Source organism: Ooceraea biroi, chromosome 8, assembly GCF_003672135.1.
Source record: "Ooceraea biroi isolate clonal line C1 chromosome 8, Obir_v5.4, whole genome shotgun sequence".
Classification (NCBI taxonomy): Eukaryota; Metazoa; Arthropoda; class Insecta; order Hymenoptera; family Formicidae; genus Ooceraea; species Ooceraea biroi.
In genome coordinates, this window is record NC_039513.1 from 10,638,570 (window position 1) to 10,654,882 (window position 16,313).

The 16,313-nt window shown below is 38.8% G+C and overlaps 1 protein-coding gene across 3 annotated transcripts in view; it reads left to right on the forward strand.

Annotated features, from left to right (window-relative positions):
* LOC105275511 (protein FAM13B) overlaps positions 1–16,313 on the forward strand; it is a 35,345-nt gene that overhangs the window by 2,855 nt on the left and 16,177 nt on the right. The window contains exons 1-5 of one of the 3 annotated variants that reach the window (XM_011332406.3): positions 2,660–3,299; positions 5,823–6,687; positions 8,419–8,568; positions 9,441–9,822; positions 10,134–10,377. In XM_011332406.3, the coding sequence (XP_011330708.1) occupies positions 8,452–8,568; positions 9,441–9,822; positions 10,134–10,377 (743 nt within the window). In that variant the 5' untranslated portion in view covers positions 2,660–3,299; positions 5,823–6,687; positions 8,419–8,451. Of the gene's footprint in view, positions 1–2,659; positions 3,300–5,822; positions 6,688–8,418; positions 8,569–9,440; positions 9,823–10,133; positions 10,378–16,313 lie in introns of those variants that run through there. The other 2 variants (XM_020030401.2, XM_020030400.2) reach the window with 2 other exon arrangements.

The window sequence follows — 16,313 nt, forward strand, 5'->3', positions numbered from 1 at the left end:
CACACAAAATAAGAACTCTTGTCGAGAATTACATGAAATTGAAATGCGCACATGTATTTTTTACGCACGCTAAAACTGTACTGTTTTATGTTGATATAATCAAAATTAAGTACAGTTCGCTGTATTAATTAATAATTACGACTGAAATCGCAAAACTAATATTATATTTTTCGCTGCAATTTGCCATAATCTTTCGGATTGTGGAATTATATTTCTAGATTTTTGAGTCATTCAATTTGCAATAAATGTTAGCTGTTTTTCTATATATGATAATGGAGAAATTGATATATAGCCATGTAATTTATTTCATGTTTATATACAATAACTAACAATGTTATAATACAATATTAAGAACAAATTATCAACAGACTAATTGCATTCTAAGAATCTATGGTGATATTTGCCTGTTGATCGAGTCAGGAACATAGCACAAGACGTAAAAGGCGATAAAACCCCGGACGATATTACGCAACACCAAAATGCTACTGCGTAGAATCTGAGAATGACGGGGGGAGTGAAGTCACTATTCCATTCATGGGGATTCGTTGGCTTTAATGGGGTCTCGAGGACGAATAGGGAGGGTCGGAATCCCTTCCTATGGGAAAGAACCTGAAGTTGAAGGTCACTCATCCCCCCGCAAAACTTACGCACTTAAAATGCGATCGATGCCGGACGTTGCACATGAGGGATTTACACGCGAAATTTATGTCTTAATTTCTAAACTCAATACAATCATGTGCACGCTGCGATTGGCAAAGCAAAACGTTACGTAACTTCCGAGAGCATTGTTTCAGGAACTTTGAATTTTAACGTCATTTTAACGATTTAAGCACAAGAGTCGTAGGGAATACATATAGGTATTCGGATCTTATATTTAAGACTGTCTTAAGTGTACCTTCAGATACTCAATGATAGCCAATGAAATGATCCAGCATTTGCAGATGAACTTAAGACGGTCTTAAATATAAGATCCGACTATGAATACCGGCCAATATCAGAAAGATCTGTAAAAGATCTTAAAAGTTAGTTCCAAAGTCAGAAATTTATAGTTGACAGAACATATTTTTTTGAGACACGGTTTTTTGGGATACATATCTATACGCTATATCCTATTGATATAAATCTGATTGTTAAGTCATGAGAAAACTTTGAAGTGATCAACTGAATAAGTAATTATACTTATCAATTAAACAGATCATGCGTCTCTCGAATAAGGGGAACGTCATATGCAGTTAATCAAGATGATTTATAGAAGAGTAATCCCCTATGCACAATTTAATATGAATAATTAACTCGACATAAGAGCAAAGGAGATGATAAATAGAGGGACGAAAATTTCCTTCTGAATGCAAACCGCGATGCATCGCAGCATGCATCGTAAATTATTTTCCAACTCAACGAGTGCTCAATTTCGCTGATGACCAATCGTAACTGATCGCAATTGCCTCGAATGACTCAAAAATTGGTTATTAGCGGAATTGAGTTACCCAGGAAATAATACGTTTATTTGCCATTCGCGCGGGCAATCACGTGTGATTCAATAGTATAGTCTCAAACGTTTACGCGAACTGAATGTTCTCGAAATAGCAGCCACCCCAATGATGACTGTATCCGATGTGCATACTGACCGCCAGTCAGCACATCGGGAAGATGAGACGGACGTGTCGTCTCAGCCATTTGTGTCTGGACTATTCCATCGCGAAGATGATGCGTAGTAAATGTCCCCTCCGTCTCCTCACCTCCCCGTGTATCCTTCTTACTCTCCCCACAACGGTGGAGGGAAAACGTTTACATTATACATTTCTATCGAACTCGTGTCGCTGTTTACCCACATACGCATGCTGTGTAATCGTCAACAAACTCTCTCGGGCAACCCCAACGTGCGACCAACGACTATCTCCGTCCTTCCCTGGCTCGCTTAGATCCTCATGATCTCTTTTTCTCTCTTTCTCCCTCCACCCCTCCTTGTTTTCCCTCTTCGTCTTTCCTCTTCCACCTAGCGATTCACGTGACCAGGACAGTCTATTGATTCCTCGAGGGTAGTGCATGCGCCCTCGTGCACGCGATCTCTGCTACCAAGGGGGTTCGTGCGCGATGGAGGGGGTCAGTTTGGAGAAAGTCCATGGTGGTGGGGATACTGATGGTAAGGGATAATCGGGGAACATACGGTCATTCTCGTAGTGGTTTTTTGTATATATTTATGGTACAGTTTTATGATAGGATTAAACTGAAAATTTAAGATACGATAAATGAATGAAATCAGAGATGTGAGCATCTACAGCTTCAACTAAAATGCTATAAAAGTTCAATTATAATATATTATATAAATTTTGCTACACGTTACGTTATTTGTTTTTGAAGATAATTAGTTATTTGATTTGACTTAGTCGACAAAAGTGCCATCTGACATTTTGAATTTATGTTAACAGTATCTGCCTTGTTACGCATTTTAACTTTGCTACATGTACAGTATTGTTGTTATTATTCATGGCTATTATTATATTATGTTATGTTATACTATATTAGTTATTATGTTACTGAATATCATCATAATTAATCGTTTCTTTGATTTTACAGTTCTAAACGCATTTTTATTCCATTTGATCCCCAAGATTTTTTAATGTCGATTTGGATTTTATAATTCTTTTTCTAATTTTTCTTCCCTCTTCTCCCGACCTTTTTCATCGATAATGGGCTAAGAAAGGTCCAGTGATCAACTACGAAATCGTGAAATCGAGAAAATTCGGCTGTTCTCATTCCGGATCTGGCATGAATTCGACGCAAAATTCGAGCACTAGCGAGGTAGTCGGGGAAATTGCGAGAGGAGGGTTGCGCGGAGAAGGGTTGCGAGGAGGAGGGTGCTGATGAAGGACGACTGACGGAGAGAGAGGGCTAGCGAGGATCACGGCGTAGACTCAGTCTCATTTGTGTGGCGTCCGTGTCGCGATCCAGCCTCTTCTCTTCCGGTCAGTCGTCATGACTTCCTCCGTTTCACACCTCATCAGGTACGGGCAACTCGTACGCGTTGCTCTCGGGGTGCATCTTCGCCGAATCGTGTTCTTGATTCAGCTTTCGCGCGCGAGAACGTTATTTTAGTGTGTGCACGATTAATTGCGCATTAGGTATCTCAGAAAGAGATCGATATTTTTATGTATAGAGAGATAATCGAGAACTAAAAATAAAAAAGGTATCCCAGTGAAAAGATTCTCGGCTAAAAAGGAAGCTTTCAGAAATTATTAAAGAGAGAAAACTGTCTCGGGTTTCGACATATCTGTGTGAAACTGCAAATTTTTGAAACGGTGAGTGGTAAACAGTGATATACTCTTTCTTTTATTATTATTCGCAGTTAATGGTGTTTGATTTTGTTTGCTTTTTCAGTTTCCGCTGTATTAGTGTGTATCCCTTTGAGTAACCCAAGCTTTGCAGTGCAGCGATTTTCTCTCTAGAATTCCCGGGAGATAGTTTCTGCCTCTGTTTACTGCTCCGATTGAACACTGCGATTTCGTTTCACAAGCGTTAGATAATTCTAATCGCGATTAATAATCCTTCTCTCACAGTCGACGATTTAAATTGTTTGTTCCATTAAACAAAGATAGTCTTGGCAAAAATACACTATTACACTATTACATTATTACGGGTCTGCATATTGACAATTGCGCATAAAACGTTGAAATGGATGTTAAGCAAATCTACGCATGCTTATACAAGCTACGCAAATGTGAAATTGGATCAACTGCATCTAGCACACCGCCGTGCTACGTCGTCGTCTCGAATGAAGCTATAACAAGTGACACGTTATAAAATTACAGCATGCGTTTTACCTGTTATACGTAGAATTATCATAAACAAAAGCAACTCTGAAATCGGAATTGCGTAATTGGATTTTAATGGCCGTTTGAAGCGCCGCTTTGTGATCGAGCCGAAGATAAACCGATCGTAATATCAATATATTTTCATGATAACGTAAAGAAAGAAGAAATGCTTCTTTACTTTGTTATTCACATTCTTTGTTTTTCACGTTGCGTGACAGTGACAAAGCGCCAGCAAAGTGAAACGCGCAAATACGCGACAGTAGCCGCGGATCGTTACGTCGCACTTGTCGATGTATCGAGATTGCGTTTCATCGGAGCTATGAGTGACCTCGATATAACGTCCGTTAACCCCGAGCCCGTTAACCCCGAGTCCGATAAGGGCTACAGGACACATGGCGTTTAAATGTAGGAATATGCATGCGATTTATGTAACTAAAGCAGAGGAGCTTTGACGGAGTTTTACATTTTACTACAACTCTAAAGATAGAAGGATTGCATCAGAGAATGCAAACGGGCGGCGCCAGTAACCACGTCGTCGACCTGACGGAATTTGACTTCCTCTCAATGGTTACATAAAAACATGCGGTTGTTGCTAAGCGCTATGTACGGCCTCCCACGTCGAGGCGCAGGTGCAAGGGTCGAGTCACAATAAAAAAGAGATATGAGGATAAAAGGAATGAAAAGTGCGGAAAAGAGGATAAAAGCATGAGATACATAAGGATTGAAATATGTAAAAAATTTTAAGGACACGATGATACGTAACAAGTACCCAGAACTAGAATCTATCAAGTCCATCATTTACAAAGTCACTGCTTGAGAAACTTCCTCTCGTTTCCTATATTTCATGAAATCCGTGTTCGCGGAACAATTAATTCTCTACCTCCAGTAATTTGCAGGATTTACTTGAAGCTTTCGTAATTCCTGGTATTTATTCCGCACTTCTCGCATTTCATAACGATATATTTTCCAGAAGTAATACAAGATAAATATGGGATAAATATAAAATTGTTACTTGCGCTTCAGCCTTGAATGGAAACGCGTGGGTTGTAAATGCAAAACGATGTAAGCGGATGTATTCCGTTTTGATCGACATGTTATTAGACGGGAGCACGTCGCACCGGTTCTTCCGTTGCACGAAATTAAACGCTTATTCCATTTACCCTCGCGAGAAATATCGATCGCAGGCACACTGCATGGGCAAATGCACCACCGATTTGATGCACGCACGATACCTCACGAGCGAGCAAATCGATCGAGCGCGCTGCGAATCTTACTATGGCACTGTGCATTAGGTCAGTGTTCTCGAGCAAGCTGTTTTAAGCATCAACGATATTTATTTCATACACTTGCGGTGCAAAACAAGTATTAAAATATAAAAGACGAATTTCTAGAACATGATTAATTGATTATTTACGAATAGTGGCATAAAAAAATACTGCAACATGAGAACATTTGCAAATCCAGTTAAGAAATTTGATCTAGTTCTCTAAAAATATATTACAGTTATTCGATTACCGCCGCGTTGTTATTCAGCTGTTGTTTCTTATTTACTAGTTCAGGCATTACATGGCTTCCCTTCACTAGGAAATCTGATTACCTGCGAAAACGTGATCTCTAGTACTCGCTGTGTATCTTTCAGTCAGGAAGCTTTATCTACATATAATAACATGAGAATATTCCACGTTAAGCAAACGAACAATCGTACGTTGCTACACGTTCCATCGCTACGAATGCTAATGCCAATATCGCTGAATCCAGCAAAAAATTGTACACTCATGCGCATTTTGCGAGCCAGTGGCAATTCTACGCGACGTTAAGGGTGACGTAATCTTCCGATAGAATTTGAGAGCGTTGTGCTTCGCTATTTGATGCACTGCTTATAAGATCTCGTCGATGTTGCCACTTGTCAGTCGATTACTCATTAAGTGGACCATAGCTAAACGTTGCTAAACTATCCTCGTGCGCAATGGCGATCCCTTAAGAACTCCTCTGTGTGCTTTCTGTTTCCAGAGCGCAGCGGGTGCTGTAAAGGTCCGAGCAGGAGCTACGTAGACCATGCCAGGGCCAGGGGCGGAGTGGTGACCTAGACCTCATCTCTCGGCTCCGACCCTCGATGCTTACGCTACGCCTGGTGTCGACTCACTTCCTGAAGCAGCCATAGGCAGTGCCCTTCCCCTTAGAGAAAGGGCTCGATGCGATGTGCCGTGATAGGGACATGAACCCAGAACTACTAGTCGAGTCGCACGATCTCCGCTCAACGTCGTCGTCGTCGTCGTTGTTGCCGGCGTCGTCGTCGCCGCCTCCGTCGTTGTAGAAAGGAAAAAAAAAAGGAAAGAGAAGACACGGTCGTTCGAAATTTTCACGCGCACATAAGGACTCTTCTTTCGCGACGACCCTTCTATCTTTTTCTTTCTCTCTTTCTCTCTTCAACAGCGGCGGGAATCTTTCTCGTCCTGGACACACACGTATACACACATATACATATACGCATACAGACTACACGCATCCCCCACGAGTCGTTCCTTGCTCTCCGAACGACTCCTTTGTTTTGTGATTCTGAGATAAATTAAAGTCTCAACGCGGACGAAATAGACAAAACGACTATCAGGCAAGGAAGTGTGTACGCACGGTATCGCGTTCGGTACTCGGTGTTCGCGATATTCGGTAGAAAACTTGTGATTTGATCACGGAATCGACCGGATCGAAGGAGCACGATCATACGAACTCGGAGAAGACAACGTTGCCAATATCTATTCACGGTGAATCCAGACAAACCGAAGAACGAAAAGAAGAACGAAGGGACGAACAAAACGAGGCAGCTACCACGCTGAGCTCGGTGTACTTCAACCTGTGGAGGGTCGCGAGAGAGTGCATTGTGAGTGTTTCTCTTTAATAATCACCTTGTATTAGCATGCATTACTCTAGGGGGCTTGATGAAAGCGATATTAATTATGGAGCACACGAGAGATTATTAATAAACATTATTTAATAATAAATTATTAACTGATACATATTAATCAGTATATAATATAAAGAAATATAGCGTGATTTTAATTAAATTAATTAAATTAGCATATAAAACTTATATTTATAGTGTAATCTTACCAGTCTTTTTAGTTCATTTATAATTCACACAGAATATAAATAAAATATTAATTTTAAGTATGAGATAATAGACATCAGATAATATATCATTATTAAACTTTTATATTTTATTAAACTCAAGAGTCATTTATAATCAATTTATAATCAGAGTTCGAGATAATCAAAGCATGATTCACGGTGTGTCTAAATTATGTAATCGCGAAATTTTGGTACAAGTTTGACACAAGTGCATATATAGGAGTGATATTCGAAATTTCTTCTTTCACGAGATTAGTCGCGAGTGAGCATTATCGACGATCATTAACCGTCTCATACCTATTCTGCTCCTCGAAATTGCGCGTCCTTTTTTCAAAAAGCGACAGCAAGATAATAAATCGATTGACCACGTATCGGTTATCGGTGCAACGGTCGGCAAGCCACTTTAGCTTTGTGTCGCTTAGTAAAACTTACGTCGCGGAAAAATTGCAATTACCTCTCTGCGAGAAGCGGTAGATGTTGAGGATTTGCCCGTTTTAGATGAATAATTCTGTTGCGTGTCATTTTGTGAATAGAAGACACAACCAAAGGTAGTATCGTGATTAAACAGATTTAGAATAATGTGGAACAATCATCTGAAACAAAAGAACTAAAACACAAAATTAGGAATAAAAGTCAGTTGTTCTTTGAGAGAGAGAGAAGTTTAAATTATTCTAAATAAGATAAGTAATATCTGTTGATTAACATGTACATTTGCCGTGATTATGCAGCAGCGCAAAAGTTTACTAACACATCTCTTAATTTTTATCATAATAAAGAATGATGAAGACGATTTACGCTTTACGAAGACGCATTTATTCATCAATCTATTCGAGTAGAGCTTTTCCTGTATTATGAAATACAGTGTTTCTCGTTATGCGTTGCTCATCTCTCGTTCTTTCTCTCTTCTCTCTCTCTCTCTCTCTTTCGCTCGCGCGCTTGCGAAAATATTGAAATTACCCCGCGATTGTTCCGCCAATGTCAATGCACTGACGTGCGGTTCTCCAGCATGATCGTGCAAATGACACGGCAGTTACCTCGCGTTAGGCCGGTTTGAAGCATTCAATTCTCCGATGATGAGATATCATTGAATTTTCTTCCATTTTATTGAAATACTGAAAAGATCTACCTTCAAGGTAATATAAATTATTTGGATATTAATTATACTTTAATGTCACTTAAATTAACGAATTCTCAAACAAACTTTCCAAAATGTTACTGAGTGCATCTTTATAATTTTGAATGTTTTTTATGCAGCTAGTATGTAAATCTACTTAAATTTGGTGTCCTTATATTTAAAATATTCTCTTCTATTTGTCATCCTCTCTTTTCATTTAATCGTAAATCAAAATGTAAAATCATAACTGGAAATTTTACTCGGAGGCAGGAATGGCGACAGCGAATGACGAAGTTTTGAATAGTCGTCATCTTGCGCATTTGTGCATATCGCACAATTTATAGCAAGTTTGCTCGTTGCTTTTGTCAGTGCGGCGGTGGGTCTCGGTGCAGACAAAGTGGGATGAAACGCCCTCAGCAAGAACATCTTCATCATCATCACCACCATCACCACCATCATCACCACCATCATCATGGATCCTCAGCAAGTCCCACGCGCTCCCGTCAAACACACGATAAGGTAATCTCTCTTCGGCATTTACTGCAATTCCGTATTTAGCATTTCAACTTTGGTAACAGTATCTGCTGTGTCTAAAAAGGGCCATCGATATATGTATTGCTTTTAGCAACTAATGTTTTGTTTTTGGAATTTTATGAGATTTATTAATAAGATAAATTTGCCAATAGTTAATTATAATACAAACTTTTAATAATGATGGATATGTACAATCCGTACGACTATAATAAAGCATAATAAAGCCACGTAATACTATTGCTAGACGTTCGCTTTTTTTCAGCCTTATAGTTCTGATGTGCTTTTACGTTTATTAATTTATAACGATAGGAACTAGTATGTAAAGTCCTACTGCAACAGTGGATATCTGCCGCTAATTTGATAGATAGACAATAGCATGTTCACGTTCTCAAGAACTCGAGGAACGCCTATAGAAACTTTCCGGTTCTTCTACTGCGTTGAGCGAGAATATACAATTTATACTATACCATTCCTTACTCCGTCGATGCACTGCCTTTTCAACCGTTAGCGGCCGTCTGTCAATTACGTTTTCTCGCTCACCGGCATGACTAATAATTTATACAGTCTGCATAAATGTCGTACGAAATGCCGGAAATGTCAATTACCGCCTGATAAAATGCGCGGAGTCGACGTAAAACGCACGCCGCGTTTAAGTAAACGGATAGAGAAAGATAATAAACGCCAAGATAAATGTTATGTATGAGCGATATTGAAAGTGCATACTATCGCTCTAGGAAAAACACGTGCTTCGGCATCTCGACTTGACATTTCATTCATCAATAGTCACGCGTACTTGAAATAGCGAATACACACATGGTGTTACACGTGTACAGCGGATCCTGGCACTTGGATTTCAGGACGAGTCTCGTCTCGCACGCGTGAAGCGCGTCCTGGCGGGTTCGTTGTTGGGCCGCGGCGCGGGCACCAGCAGGATCTTCGGCACCCGGCTGGAGCTGGTTGAGCCGTACCTCGACACAGGGGTGCCATACGTGGTGCATCGACTATGCAGCTACATCGAAGCGAACGGCTTCCAGAGTGCGGCGGTGTTCCGCCTGTCGGGCGGCAGTCCCCGACTGGCGGAGCGGCTAAGGGCGGCTTTCGAACGTCGGGGTGATGCCGATCTGGAGGCGGCTGGATGTCCTCCGACCGCCGCGACTCTTCTCCGCCAATACCTGAAGGAGCTCCCGCAGTCCGTCGTGCCATCCACTCTCGTCGGCCGGCTACTCGGTGTGCATGCCCGTAAGAACAGCATTCCAATCAAATTTGAATCCTAAATCGCTTTCGTGTTTTTCAAGATATTGAAAGTTTTGTTTGTTATTAACACGCTAAATAATTTATTGCAAATAGGACTTTCAAATATTATTCTAATCTATCTCAAACGTGCGATGTTGATCGTACAATTTAGTAATAACTATTTAAATTATATAAAAATAAAAATAAAAATAAAAAAAGATTCGATATTTGGAGATTGAGACGAAAATTTCTTTACTGATATTCCAATTGAAATTTGCACGCTACACTTCTAATAAGTTCTGTAATGTCTGGCGCAGAGAGTTACGCAAACGATCATGACTCCTGGATCGCATCGACAAAGGAGTTGCTGTCCACTCTGCCATCTTCTCATTATCGTCTGCTTGGCTACCTGGCGATCTACCTTAGTAGATATGAGGCACGACACGGCCGCAGCGCCGGTGTCTGCGGTGTTTTTGCGCCGGTCATTCTGCCGCATGTGCCACCCGCGACCACTTTGCTGCGGGACATCCTCGCCGAAGCACTAGTGTTGTTCCCCGATTGGTGAGTGATATGATAATCCTCTTGACATGATGACTCGGGAAGACCCGCAAAAGAACGTAGGGAAGTCGGGTAGATGACTTGCTGGCAGCTAAAACGAACGATATGTCTATTGATCTCACTCATTTCGATCGCCTGTTTGCTTTTCCTATTTTTAGTCATCAGAATACACGATATGTTCTATAAATGAGAAAAGATGATTGAAGTTGAACAAAGAAGTAATTTATAACTGCTAGTATTATGCAATACAAAGATGAAATTTCTATATAATTTTAATATAAAAAGTAACTGATTTTGATATATAAAAAATATTAAAAAATTTTTAATTGCAATTTTTTCTAATTCTAATCGGATTTTTTAAGATTTGAATATTTTATCTTCTCTTTAAAAAATATTAATAATCTCTAATTGCAATGTTTTGTATTAAATTAAACACGTGATTGTTTAATTGTTCAAGCCTCATATTGTGAAAAAAATACAGATAATTTCAGATAAAAGAAAGAAAATTGTACAATATGCAGTGACGTTAGTTTTCAAGTAGATAATATGTATTTTGCGGGTATTCTTGAAGTCATGAAAAGAAACTTTGTCGGCGCAAAATCGCCAGCAAATTGCGGCTTGATTGTGCTCGCTAATTGTTCATGCACCGTTGAACAACGTGCTGTTAGTATCCTTCGGTCACTTGTTGGTGACTAGGTTTTTGCATGTGAAGTAATGAAACATATACATATATCAGATCTTACGTGGCTTTTTATCTGCCTAGTAAAAGGCGGAAGGATTAAGCCGCAGGATTATAAAAGTATCTTAATCTCAAAATATAAAAAACACAACTTTGCAAAACTTATACAAATTCCTATATCGATTGTTTTATTTGATAATAAGATAAATTCTTGTTTTACTCTGTTATTACAAAGATCATTCTCACGCAAATGGAAATAATTCTTGAATTTAATTGTTCACTGGCGCAATGCAGTCTAGATAAGAACAAAACAAAGTAAAAATTCCGGTGAGTCAATATCTGCCTGGTAATACGTGATAAGATAAGCAGAAAGTTGCGCGCATGATGACTTCAATATCTTGAATGCAAATTGTTACGCGCTGAAAATGCTAGTGCATTCGATGCAAAAACGACCGAAATAATAACTAGGAATCCAATCATTTTTAACTTTTACAACATGAGTGTTTTGCGCACGAAGCATTTGACGAGTAAACAAAAGCGATAATAAAAATCATTAGAGTGTCGCCTCACGACCTAAATTATCTTATCCATAAGGATTCATAACGTGTTTTATTACACACGCTCGAGCGAAACCTGACGCACTCTGATTTCTCTTTGAGTCGATTTGATCGACCACAATAATGTGACATGTGACACGAGGTTCGAATAAAATCGCCGATTAATTGGAAGCCGCGGATTGATTACGCGCGTCATCGATCCTGGATAGTGGAGTAACAAGTTCGTCGACGACACATGATATCACGAATTTTCCGCACGTCATTCGCGATAATCATCGCTTAATTAAAGCAGATGTGGCGAGCGACGCTTGCGTTGCGCAATTACGGGAATGAATCGAGCTTAGCCAAATATGTACGAGAATTAAATACGAAATAAAATGAAGTTCAGATTGTAACGATTACAGCAAAGTAAGATTGAATCTGTGCCACTGCGATTGGCAATTCACCTCTTCCATTCGAAATTTTGCATCTCGACAATAAGCTGAAAAATATTTTATTGGCAATATTTTAGTATAATAAAGTGGAAAATTTGTTTTGTAGATTGTAATCTATCCTCGTTTATCGAGATTCTCGAAAAGATGATTATTCGTTGGATGTCAGAATGAAGATAAATACTAGCAGAAAAATCCCAGCTTTATATCGGCACATACAGCGTAAAATCTATTATTATCGACAGCAACGTTGATAGTGGAGTTATTTATGGGCAGTCGTAACCTCGTAAAACGTTTACCTCGCTACTCTTAAAAATATTTTGTTTACCAATCGCATCCTTCATCGATGCTTCTGCTCGCGAAGAGTTTGTTGCGTAGTTACATACATCTAAAAACATGGTGATAAGATTTATAATAAGTGATAATTATAAAGTCGATAAGTAGATAATAACAATTAACAAATAGGTAAGAAACATATCGAATGAGTGATATTAATTGAAAAATAGTTGTCGAAAACCTTCGCGTGCGACAAAGCTTTGCGAGATTGCACATCACTTCACGATATCGGATCTAATCTAATCGTACATCTGGAAATTTTAAGTAGCTCTTACCGATCTTACGTAATATACACAAACATTATTCATAACAATATGGAAAAATGGACTATTCCACGCGTTTAATGCATCCCTTGATTTTTCTCTCGTTTTGTTTGAATTTAAAATCTGTTTAAGATAATTTCTTTTTTGAGAAAATTATTAAGAAAGTAATAATCAAACAAACTATTTGTTGGATATAAGATTTCAATATTAAAAGCTAAGATCTACTTCTGGTACTTTAGGATTAATATCGTCGTAGAGAGAACTGCGCAATTTTCTTCAGCGCGAGAAAGGTCGGCCGGTGGAATCTTCCTCTTTCTCTGTCTCTTTTCCACGCACGGCTCTCTGAATATGATCCTGGCAGTTGACCAGGACTTCATTTTAAGCATAGACGGTCTCCGGCCACATTCCACGTCGTAATTCTGCACCGGCTCTTCCACAAAGCTGCGCGGCGTCTTTCTATTCCAGCACCGTGGTTAAACACGTTCTCTAGAGAAAATTTTTTTTACATTTTACATTACTCGCTTTTTCTTCGCTCGGAGATAATTCTTCCAGCATGGAAAAGCGGCAGATTTCCCATACGAGTACGATAAGGCGAATGGATCGTTCGGAATAAAAGATTATTGCCATTTCTGTAACCGATCTCTCTTGACAGACTGTTATAAGATAGCAAAAAGGTCGATGGCAAAAGGTCACAAGGACGCAAGTACATCGCGTTCGATAAAATCGTGCTAGACTCTCGATGATTACCGTGAACTAGCTGATCACGCAAAGTTCGATAGAAATAGCTCCTACAGTCCGGAAATAGAGCGGGGTTCGCGGGAGCGAGACGCTGATTCTATGTTGACACGAATCGATAAGGCGTCGACTGATATGAGGGAAGACAACGAGAGGCTGCCTCTGCAGGCAAAGAGTCTGCCAGGGAACCTTCATCCGAAACTGCTGCTTTCTGGTTTTGACGAGCTACGGGACATGCGTCACGGCCGAAAACGAGTGCACGTCACCTTGTTGTTAATCTGTCGTTTTACGACACGCGTGTTTTTCGCCTTTTTGTCGCAGAACTCGAAATATCTCATTCTCACCGAATCCAAAGTAAATAATTCCACTTTTGAAGACGAAATGTATTGACAGTAAAATTTTCACGATATTGCATATTCTTTACGTTTTTTTTTTCATTTCGAGATTCTTAGGAAAATTATTCTTAAAATTTAAAGAATTAGTTATTAAACGATATCGTTATTTAATTTCATGTTATTTACATCTTTCTTCTTTATATATATGCATATTTTATGTATGTTAGATTATTCTTTTCAATTTTATTGAATAAATGATGATTCGGTATTTGCGGATCTTCTTTGAGATCAAATATTATTTTTCCCTTGTATTTTAAAATCTTTTGAAAATACGCGTTCTTGAAACGCAAGACATAACAACTGGTATAAAAATAGTATGCGTATCTATGCTATAAATAAAAAAATCTCGAAAATGTATCAACGTTAGAATATATATACAATTAAAAATCCCAAGATTTCTTACAGAGAGGAGAAAACATGAATACAACTTTTGAATACATTTTATCAATTAATTTTAATTAGCCGTTAAACAATCGATTATTACAAGATGGATTACACAACTATATACAATAGAGAAAAAGGGAAGCAAGAGTGTTATAGAAAGAGAAAAAAAAAGAGATTATCCGGAAGAATAATACACACACTGTATCGCTGATAAGATAATATCTTCGCAAGAGAACACAAGGGAACACAAGAATGAGAATGTTTTTATTAGCACGATTGCTAATCGCAAGGTTATCGCGTAGGGACATAACATTGTCTTGATATTAAATTACATCATTCGCAGAACGCGATGTATTATGATGACGCTCATAATTTACCGGATCGAAGCGATAACGCTTTTTCGTGTCTCGTGATCATAGAGAGCCTAATCAGTCAATCGCTAATTGACGTCGGCATTTCCGTAACATACACAGCGCGCGTATGTAGGTCTAAAATAGATCACGAATCGCTAATTATAGTAGCGACACGTGAATAGCCATCATTCTAACTCCGCATACTTACGGAGTATATGATATAATATATGAAGTTTAACGATCGAGTTTATCTCGCTGATAATTTCCGCAAATGTTCTATATTATTATAGATAAAAAATCTATGCAAATAATAAGTGATAATAAATGTGAATATGTGAGTCAATAGTGAACGATTTGACAGATAAGTTGTCTGTGAAATTTAGTTCTTAATATTTCGATCCGCGAGACTGAAATTTAAAAAACTCTTTGAATTCTTTTTTATTAAATTAAATATAATATCTGCGAAAATGTTGTGCAATGATCATAATTATTACAAATTTTCCAAACAATTTAATTTCCACGTAAGAATCATTTCTATTGTTATAATTTCTGTTATCTTTATCTTCACGACGAAATTCTTATTTTTCTCTCTCTTTTTTAGCTTTTTTATTTGTAAACCCACGGTCAAACTCATTTAGTGCTGTCCCGTTTGAATTTATTTTCACGTGAAAATTCCGAGTAAGGGAAACGAAATGCTGGAACGCTATTATCGTCTCTCTAAATGATTACATCGGCAAGGAAGTTAGACCTGCTATCGGCCGGTCCTTCTGTTTCTCTTTCACGATTTTTAATCATGTTTCTCTCTTTCGATCGTATGAATCACAATGGGTCCACGCGTACACACTCTCGTCGGCCTTGGGATACACGCCTACTTCTGGTTTACCCTGAATGGGATGATGATGTGGCCTGAAAAAGCAAAGAAAAGAAAGGTTTCGCCTTCGTGTCCGGTCTGGCCGTAGGAAAATTCCAATCGAAATGTCACAATGGAACGTCCCGAAATTCGAACGTCTCGCAATATTACATCGACAAACTGAGAAAAAATAATTGATGGTATTAATATTTACCGCGTTACGCAACGGCAGAAATCGAAATTCAAGGGAGGATATAAGCAAACAATCTCGTTTCTCATTAATATCAATTGGATCTCATTTTTTTCTGACTTGATGTTCTATCTGTTATTTCTTTCATTATGTCGTAAGTCTCCTTCTTTAGAAAGAAAACAACTTCTTGCTATAAAAAGCAAAACACGCGATGAGTCAATGTATAAGATTGTGCATCGTCTTCGTCCGTCCATCATCCTTCGTCGCAGGCAACAGTCCAGAATGACGTAACGTTTCCTAATAGATTTCGTCAGACTTCAACAAAATCTGGCACGAACAGTCTGCGGCGTGCGAGAAAACATCCGCTCGAAAGGAGCAGATTTTGAGACGCAAGACGCGCGTCTAGCGACGAAAATAGTGCAGTTCTCGTGCGCCTTTACAATTCGATAGAGCTTGAGTAATTGATGATACGAATCAGGTATGGAAATTTACGAACATCAACAGTGTCGCAGTCATCATGTAAACAATATCTATAGTTCTTCCTTCTGACAATGAATTTAACATTTTGTAAAATTTTAAAATGATATTTGTGAGATCTGTTGGAAACTGGACGATCCTAATTGCATATATATATATATATATGAACTGTCGTTCCGTGAGGTATTTTTATACAAATTATTCAATACTGTTTCTCTCTCGAGCACACAAAGTTTGTTTGGACTCAAGAAAATCGACAATTCCAACCACAACTTGCGAGAACTTGGGC